The following is a 10,063-nucleotide window of genomic DNA, read 5'->3' as shown; positions in this document are numbered from 1 at the left end:
TTACCTTCTCAGAGGAAACTTCCATGTCTACTCTCACTAAAGTAAACTTCTTTCCTCCACTCCCCCATGTCCTTCTCTCTCATTATTGTATTTTATTGGTTTGTTACTCTCTAAAATTATCTGAATTGTTTGTTTATGGTTTGTCTTCCTAACCAGCATGTAAACTCCATTCGGGAGGAACTTTTCGTTCACTGCTATCTCCCTAGTTAGAACAGTGCCAGATGCAGAGTAGGTACTTAATAAAGATTTACTGAATGAATGAAAAAGACACTAGTCTTCATAAGCTTCATGACATGTCATCTTAATAATCACCACTTATTATTTTTTTCCTACCTCGCTGGCCATATCTCCCTCTCCTAAGCATTGCATATTGGCATTCCCCAGCTCCACGTCCTTTGTCTCTCTTGTCACTCAACCTTCTCTCCCTAAACAATCTCATTCAGTCGCATGACTTCACTTCCTATTAATAAAATGAGTCCTAGGGAATTCCCTGGTGGTCCAGTGGTTAGGACTCCACACTCTCACTGCTGAGGGCCTGGGTTCAATCCCTGGTTGGGGAACTAAGATCTCACAAGATGCGTCGTGGGCTTAAATAAATAAATAAATAAATAAATAGAGTCCTAAATGTATTCTTCTAGTTTATATGTCTCTTCTGCCCCACAGAAGTCCACTTGGGTTTTACATAAATACATATCCATCATTCTCTATTGTTTCTTATCTCAATAATAGGCATCAAAATCCATACAGCCAGAACTGAACCTCTGAAACTATCCTGGACTCCCCCATCTTCCCACTCCCCTATGTCTGACCAGTCACCAAGTCTTGGTGCTACCTCCTAAATATCTCTGGAATCTTTTCGTCATCATCACATCCCCTATATTAGTCCAAGCTACCATTATCTCACAGGGACTATTGTAATGGCCCCTTAACCAGTCCCTCCCCTTTCATGTTTATCTCCTCGAATTCATTCTTCATAGACAAGGCAATCATTTAAAACCACAACATCTTGCTTTTGCTTAACTCCCTAATGCTCTCAGCATAAAACCCATGCTGTGTAAATGACCATTGGTCCAGCAGATCTGATTCCCACCTTGCTTTCCAAGTTCCAACCATACGTATAGACCTCCTTCAGCTTCTCAAAAAGTCTCTAAATTAGTTTCAGACCGTCACTCCTATTACCTCTCTTCTGTATATCTACATCCTTCCTTTCACTCGGTTAACGTCTACTCCTTCAGGTCTAACATTACTTTTTCAGAGGTGACTTTTCCTATTCTTTCCAGGCCCAATTACTTGTGTAATCATTTGATTGATGCTTTAAGTTACGTATGGGGTTGGAGGGGGTTCAGAGTGTCCACTAAAGCCCGTCTCAGGGAAGACTTTCGGGTTAAAAAACAAAAACAGATAAATGACAATTGTATTGGGGTACAGGAAAAGATGTGTAGCGACACGACCAATAAAAACATATTTTTAGAATTCAATTTCAGGCCCGGGGAGAGAATAGTGGCAATGTCGCAAAGGTCTTTGCAGCGTTGAACACTTAAGCGAGGCTCAGGAACTGTTTGCAGATCACAGTGACAGGACAACTGCCATCTTTAAGTCATTTACTAGTTTCTAATTTCTGCCCGTAAACGACAGTCAAGGACAGGAAGCAGCTGCAGTACTTTTAAACCGCAGTCGCTGACCTCGGCGGCTAGAGACTCGACCTGCCCTCCAGACGCCCGGCGCTCAGCAGCCAAAGGCGCCTCGCAGCTCCCTCAGCGGCGGTCACAGCGGGCGGCGCCCGACCGGCACGCGCGTCCCCAGCCTCTCGGCGCACCGACCCGGCTCTCTGGAGGCTAGCAAAAGGACCCGGCTCGCAGAGCACGAGGCCCGTGCGTCCGCCTGTCCGCCCCCTCTTTAAACACGGGGCCTACCGAGCAAGTGCCTGTGTAGTCAATCGAAGGATTCTACTTTTGACGCAAAAAATTACCCATCAGAAGTATGAGTAGCATAGGAATGAGAATGTTTCACTTTGCAGTTGAACGCTGTTGGACAGGTTAGGCGGGCGCGAGAGCTGCTGGATCAAAGCAGGCACTGTTTAGGACAGCTTTATCCGGGCCCTCCTGTCGCAAGCCGTCCTCCGAGGCAGGGGTCCTTCAGGTAGGAGGTGCTGGTTGACTTTGGACGTCCGCCCTTCCTCGGCGCGAAGGCTGTTCGGTCCCGGGCTTTGAAAGTTTGCCGTTGTCTCCGTCTGGACTCGAGGCTTCTGTCGCAGCCATGATCCGCCAGATCATCGGTCAGGCCAAGAAGCATCCTAGCGTAAGTTCTTAAACCCTTTCACAGTGTTTTCGCTTGTGCATCCCGTGTCGGGTTGCGGCTGCCTCCCCTGAGCTTTCTCCTTCGCAGCCATTTACCGTTCCTCGGGGCTGGACCCTGTCTCACTTTGTTTGTCCTATTCTGCTGGTTGCCCCAGGACCTTGAGCTCTGACCTTCCAGGCCTTGCATTGCGGGGTTTGGCCTGGCACACGGAAGGTGAGGGACGCTCTCGAGGAAAATAAAATGTTGGAACAGTGTGGTGGGCGCGCGTCCTCTTGAAGTTTGGTCGGACCAAGAGGGATAGTTGTGCGCTGTGTGGGTTAAAGACCAGGAAAGGTCAGGCACCCTATTTGTTGTGCTGTTTAGAGTCTCGTATTCACTGCATTGCACCATGAGGCTTTGAGGCAAATATGAGGGTCTCTGATCTTGGAATGCTCAGTTTGTCTGGACGTCTTGATATTTGGGAGGATTTTTGTAGTGTGGAGTTTAATCGCAGTTGAGTTCTTTTGTATCTCACATTTTTCCCTGCATATAAACGTGCTGTGGCCCTAAAAATCAATTACGCAGTATTTAATTTTTATCTTAAATCCAGTTGCCTAACGACGCATTAAGCATTGGTAGCAGTACGTTTTCAGAGATTATGCGTAAAACTGTTATTTATAATAGGTGTGTCTCTGTTTGCTCATTCAGACTCTTTATTTAACAGAATTTTTATTTTTCGTAACGTCTGTATCGAAGCAAGCTTAAGTAATTTGCCAAGAGCTTGTTTTGCAAGCCTTGAGTTGAAAGAAACTGGGAAATTTAATGGGAGTGATGTATAAATATTAAGTGAAGAAGGCGATATATTTTCTGGGGAAAATTTAAAATTTGAATAACTTTTTTCACATTTAAACCAGAATTATCTTTACATCGTTTGGAAATTACATTTCTTTCTTTTGAATGTAGTTATAAGAAATCTTATCTCAATATGAGGTCTATCTTCTTTCAAATTTTAAGACAAGATTAAAAAGACGGTTTGAAGAGAAGGTAAAACTATAGAGATAGAATGCAGATTAGTGGTTGCCTGAGGCTGGGTGGGGGGATGGGGAGTGACTGCAGTGGCCATGAGAGATTCTTGGGGTGATGAGAATGTTCTAAAATTGTATCGTGGGATGGTTGTACAACTTTATAAATTTACTACAAATCATTGGTGGTTTCATACTTGAAATTAATGAATTTTATGGAACCTCCATAAAGCTGTTAAAGTTTTTAAAAAAATAAAAAGGTGGCTTGAGACTTGGAAATCAATGTGTAGAAACTACTGTAGTCTTTCTGTTTATTTTTATCAGTATGTAGGTATTTGAAGATGATTCTTGTCTATTTTGTTTTTGGTTCCAGTTGATCCCCCTCTTCATATTTATTGGAGCGGGAGGCACTGGAGCAGCACTGTATGTTTTGCGTCTGGCGTTGTTCAATCCAGATGTCAGGTAAGTGCTTGAAAATGTTTAGAACTTTGATGGTTTATCAAACTGATTCAGGAGCCACAGCCTTTCTAGGGAGGCAGCATCAAGTAGTAGAAAGAACCTGAAATTTGTTGTCATACAGTAAGTTCAGATCCTGGTTCTACTGTTGTCATTTACTTTTTCTGGTTCATGAAGTTATCTAAATTTCTCTGAGTCTCATTTTCTCATTGGTTGAGTAGAACTGCTTATACCTATTTTGTAACGTGAGGATCAAGATAATAATAACTTTTTATAGAACAGTCAGGGTTGCTGGTATGTTTAAGTGTTTTTTGCCTGTGTTCCACAATAGGGAATGCTTCTTTCTGAAGTTGTAAAAGAACAGGCATGGAAAAGGTTGTTTCATTGTTTTTCTATGCAGTTTTCTATATATCACTTCATTGATGAAATAGAAAACACTAGTAAAAGCCAAGTGTAAAGTTTTTTTGTGACAGGGATAGGGACAAGGACAACTGCCCCAAGAGGCTCTGTGTTATACCTTTTTCTGATTGATTACATGAGATTGCTTATTATGAATCCTATCTCTCAACTCCATAATGAAAATAACACCGTCCTTCACCTGATAGGAAGTGGGATTAATATATTTGAAATGTTAGCTTCTTGAGTACAAGACTGTTTTAAATAGTGTTTTAATACTCTAACAGTTATAATGTTTTATTTCTTTTAGTTGGGACAAAAAGAATAACCCAGAACCCTGGAACAAACTGGGTCCCAATGATCAGTACAAGGTAAGCTACAAAATTGCTTCAAAATTGCTGGAAATTGTATTTTAATAAACTTTGTCATGGGGTAGGTTCTTTTTGAGATTGGATCTGCAAGTAAGATTCTGTTACAATGAATTTAGAAGAATTGCTAGATTGTTCTGTGAAATTAGAATGGCATATTTTTCTAATAAATATTTTTTCTAAGGATTTTATTCACAGGCTTTAGACTCTGTATGTGAAATGAAGATAATGTCTTAATTGTACTGATTCGACTAAGGAAAAAAAGAGTATAGTTCTTGTTTAATATTTTCTTTGTTCTTGGGTAGTGTAGTGCAGTGGTTCTCAAACCTCAGTATACATAGGCATCTTCTTCAGCTCCATCCCCAGAGATTCTGATTCAGTTGATCTGTTGCAGAGGCTGAGAATTTGCATTTCTAATATGGTTTCAGATGATGTTGATGCTGTTGGTCCATGGACCACACTTTGAGTAGCACTAATCTAGTGGCTGGTTTGGTTGGCTGTTCTTTCTTCTTGGTATGGTTGACATATTTCAGCTGAGAATTAGTAGGGAGAAATGAAAATCAGTTGAAACTTATATTTTACCATAAGCCTTCTAGATAAACTTTTTAACATCTTTCTGGAAAACTGGTTTGTGAAACTGCTCTTCCAAAGAATGACTTCATGGACTGAGGCCATTTACTTTTTTTAATTTGTTTTATTGATACATGATTGACCTGCAACGTTGTATAAGCTCGAGGTGTACAACTTGTTTGATGCATTTATGTATTACACTATGATTACTACAGTAGTGTTAGCTAACACCTTTATCATGTTACATAATTATCACTTTTTTGTGTTGAGAACAATTAAGAGATAGTTCCTTAGCAACTTTGAAGTTTATAATAAAGTATTGTTGACTATAATCACTATATTGTGTATTAAATCTCCAGAACTTGTTGATCTAGTAGTGGTAAGTTTGTACCTTTAACATCTCCCTAATTTCCCCACCGCCCCCCCATCTCCTGGTAGCTACCATTCTACTTTCTGTTTTTACAAGTTCAGGTTTTTTAGATTCCATTTAAGTGATATCATACAGTATTTGTCTTTCTGTCTCACTTATCTCACTTAGCATAATGCCCTTAAGGTCCATCCATGTAGTTGAAAATCTGAGCCCATTGATTCCCCAAACACAGCTTTACTTACCTGTAAAATTTTTGCATACAAAGAAAAAATCCTTGCAATGTCAAAAAGGGTGGGGGACAGCTTTACTAGGGTGTGATTCTCATACCATACAATTTACCCATTTACAGTATATAACTTGCCATGAATTTTCCATTATACCAGGCTGCTTCATCAAAAAATAGCAGTTTCTTTGAGCACTCTCAAGAAGAGGTGTCTTGACCGAGGAGTGTTTAGGACCCCTTAGCAGATATACCTCCTTGATGGAGATGGATGCTGTCATTACTGATGACAACAACTTTTAAGACAACTGTCACCTTCTACAGATTCCAAGCTTTCCACTCAACCTTCTGATTATAATTTGGCTTCCAAGTCTCTAAACTGATCGTGCTACAAGAAACAAACAAAAATGCACTGGTGAAGCTGAAGTGAACCATCTAATCTGTGTCACATTTTGACTCAAAAAATGATACACAGGCATCTTGTTTTTTCTCTCCTATAAATTTTAGTCCATTCTGGAGAAAATGGTTCCACATCCAATAAACTTTAAAAAAGAAAAGAAAACAGAAAAAACAGGCCTTTAGTCCTTCCACCAAAGAGCATATTGGAGTCTCTGCTTATGTAGTTTAGAAAGCTCCTCAGGTGATTATGATAATGAAGCTAATTATTATCATGTTCTGGAACATGAAAATACCTGCCAGTATGAGGCCATGTGAGCTGGAAATGGAACGTTGCAGCAACAAAACACTAATGTGTGCAGCGTAGATTGGGCTGTGAATAGCTAAGATACTGGTATTAGAGCCTGGAAAAATGAATCATGTAATGGCAAAATATTTGATAAGGTGTCACCTGCTATTACTTGGAAAGAAGACCATGTGCCTAAAGAGTTTGTTATAGAAAAGATTTTTGGAAAACAGGATGTTTGTGGACTGTTGCTGGCTCTACTTGCCAAGAGATGAGTTTAGAAGAATTGGGACATTTGCAAGCAGAAATAAAAGGGAACCAAGTCCAGAAGCTTGTGAGCCTGGAGTGGATGATGCCTACTACTGCCTCTAGACTAGAAGACTGGTAGACTAGGTTATTCTTTCTCTATCATTCACTTCCCCTCACCTAAGATAATTTTTTTTCTGGCCCATTAACATCAGATTTGGCCATGTGACTTGCTCTGGCAAATCAAGGGAGGGGAAGTGCTACCTGCCACTTCTGAGGCAGTGTGTAGTTCCCCCATTGTTCTTTTCCATCTGTCATGAGACCAAATTGACAGTTAAGGGCTACTCATTCAGCCCAGGATTAGAATGAAGAGGACACAGGGCAGTCAGCTTATAAATGGCATATAATGTGAATGAAAAATAGACCTTTCTTATAAGCCGCTAAGATTTGGTGGTTATTTTTTGCTATTTCACAATCTAGCAGAAGCTAACTAATACAAACAAGAGAGGTGACTAAAATAGGATTTAAGCATTAAAGGCCTAGCAACACTTATCATCTGAATAAAATGCCCCAAAGCCAAGATCAGAATATGTTGTGCCTTCCCAGCTATTGTTACAAAAAACTTAAAGGTAGCCACCATTAAATTGAGAAAAGCAATGTGGACATGGAAGCTGAAAAATAAATCAGATTTGAAAATTACTTCAACGGAGTATTTTGATACTGGCACATGGAACCGAATAAAAGCAAATACATCAGACACCTGCTTAGTGTTGAGAAAATTAGCAAAGGTTCTGTGACCTTTCCACTCTGCTTGGGTGTAGGGGCTTGATCCTGCTTCTGGCAAGTCATATAACTTGATCTTCAGTGTCTTCTTTTATAAAGTAAGAATGAGTAAGGTTGTGATAATTAAGATAAGCATAAAGCATTCTGCCTACAGTGCCTGGGATCTATTAGAAGAGCCCAACAAATATTTATTTCTTAAAATACAACCTGCAGTTCCTTTTATAAATATTCCCTTTAATATTTTGTTAATATGTTAGAGATGATACAGTTAGTTTCTTTTTAAATCTCATTGTCTAGTTCAGTTGCTTCATAGGAGAACACTGTCAGAACAAAAAATACTGCTTTATGGCTGATTCATACTTTTATGTTTATAAACTTTATAAAAGTCTGTGTACGTATCTCAAGGATAAGCTTCACAACCTGGGAATTTTTCTTTTTTTAAAAGTCAAATAAAATAAGATTTTTTCAATTAGAGATAAAGAAGTTAGGGTATGTTTGGAGAAATAAAGAAAAGGGTTTGAAGAAATAATGGACACAGATTTAATGAGCTTCTTCCTTAAAAACTGAAGAAAATGATGATAATTCTGCAGTTTTGGTTCTTTTGGAGTTAAATAATGTAGTCTCCAAGTAATTACAGCACAATTCAGTCTTCTTTGGCACAAGAATGAGTAAACTCAAGATTATAGCTTATGTATAAATCCTAGCTTATGTATAAATCCTAATGTTTCCTCAGTAGGAATTCTAGAGCAGTATCAAGTATAAATCATTTTTTTTAAAGTTGTTGAGAGTTAGACACAGTTTTTTTAAGTAATGATAGTAAGATCTATTTCTAAAATTAATTTAAGTTGAATATAAGGAAATTTATGGAAATTACAAAGTTTGCAAAATACAGTATTATTTAAAAGCAGAAATACTGTACTGTTTAAAAGCTTTTGTACCAAAGGTGGTCAGGTGTGAATTTGATTTTGATGCATTCTGGGTTAGGAAATTAAGGAAATGTCTAAGTGAGAGAGAGAAAATGGACAGAAAAGCCATCAAAGCAGGCCAATTTGTATCTAAAAATTATGGATACAAACACACAACAAAGTATTACTTTATATTACTAGCCAATCTTTATTGCTATAAATCTTTCCCATCTAAATTATAGCCCTTTCCTAACCAAATAGGGATGATAACTGGTATTTCTCTATTCTGTTGGAGAGTGACCTGTGTACATAGTGGAGACGGAAGTAAAAACATAAGAATTGGAAGTATATATCAGAAGAAATTCATAGTTATTCACCTTGAAATAGAAGAATTTTTTTATAGGTTCTACCAGATTATACTACCACTGCTCTTCTGAGGAAGATTGAATATTTTTACCTTACCAAAACCATTATTAAAGAACTGGAATTTTAATGTCTTTGTTTGAATGACTTTTATATTGTTAAATATTCCTAATACAAAATTAATGTCTGTAATTGTTACTATAGAAAGCTGAATAAAAATCATCTTAAACTTCTATACCATCTTTGTGTATTTGATTGATTATCTAAAATATCTTTTTTCTTTTCCAAGTTCTACTCAGTGAATGTAGATTACAGCAAACTGAAGAAAGAAGGTCCAGACTTCTAAATGAAATGTTTCACTATAAAGCTGCTTAGAATGAAGGTCTTCCAGAAGCCATCCGCACAATTTTCCACCTAACCAGGAAATATTTCCCCTCTAAATGCACAAAATCATGTTGGTGTATTGTGATGGGGTTTACACTGATTAATAAATAGTTTGAAACTTGATGTGTGTCACTATTTAATGCTGAAACTCTACTCTGAATTTTATAACTTAGGGTATAGGAAATAAACTATTAGAATTTAGGGAGTTTCTTGAATTTCTGTGTATTCGTGTAATTTGAAAATAAGACTTTAAGCTGCTCTAATAAAACACTTTTATTTTGTGTGTAGGCCATTGGTAACACTAGGGCATATTTAAGAACTAGAACTGGAAATCAAATGTAGATTGGCAAGATTATTCAAGCCTCTTTGGCATGGGCAAAATGAAAACCTAGATTTCTGTTACTGGCTGATGTCGAAGTATGTGCAGTTGTTAATGCTGGTTTTTACCATGGCATTCTCTTTGCTGAAGTTTTTTAAGGTTGTTAGTCGCCGTGGTCTGGCTGGGGATTGTAGTTGGATCTGAGTCCATCACTACTAACCATGGAACTAGTGGCCAGGAAGAGCTCTTGAGAACTTCTGCTGAGCCTTGGCAGGTTTTTAAAGGCTAGAAAGTATGTTAGTAGCAATTTTGAGTGAGAGTTAACTTTTTAAGAATGGGCTGTGGAATTGGAATTTGGTAAGAGAAAATGTTTGGGTGTATATTGATGTTACCTGTTACATAGCTCTGACCTTTTAGCTGGATCTCAAATGATCAGATGAACAGAACATTTCAATGGTTCAGTGGTGGCTAATCAAGAATTAACCATGTCATATATCAAGTTTCCACATAGGTATATGTAAATCATGACATTATAGAAACTTGAGGAATTTAGTGAGACAATTTTGGATTTTAATATATAGGTATAATAAATCTTTGTGTTTACAAAGTAATAGCACATTTTACAATTTGATTAAGCAGTTTTGAATAAATGCATTAAGAAATTAGTAATAGCATTTTCTACTATTGAAGACAATTGTGTGG

The 10,063-nt window shown here is 38.1% G+C and overlaps 1 protein-coding gene across 1 annotated transcript; it reads left to right on the top strand.

Moving 5' to 3' along the window:
* The first annotated feature begins 2,139 nt into the window (after window positions 1-2,139).
* COXFA4 (cytochrome c oxidase associated subunit FA4) lies at window positions 2,140-9,165 on the top strand. Its single transcript, XM_022587051.3, has 4 exons — window positions 2,140-2,298; window positions 3,673-3,761; window positions 4,462-4,522; window positions 8,948-9,165. The coding sequence occupies exons 1-4, from the start codon at window positions 2,257-2,259 to the stop codon at window positions 9,002-9,004; spliced, it is 249 nt and encodes an 82-aa protein (XP_022442759.1). The 5' UTR covers window positions 2,140-2,256; the 3' UTR covers window positions 9,005-9,165.
* The last annotated feature ends 898 nt before the right edge of the window (window positions 9,166-10,063 follow it).

This window comes from Delphinapterus leucas, chromosome 9 (assembly GCF_059928025.1).
Source record: "Delphinapterus leucas isolate spDelLeu-1000000601 "Yukka" chromosome 9, BTC_Dleu_Yukka2, whole genome shotgun sequence".
In the NCBI taxonomy this organism is placed as follows: domain Eukaryota; kingdom Metazoa; phylum Chordata; class Mammalia; order Artiodactyla; family Monodontidae; genus Delphinapterus; species Delphinapterus leucas.
The sequence above is the reverse complement of the archived record's forward strand: the minus strand, read 5'-3'. Positions and strand labels throughout refer to the sequence as shown.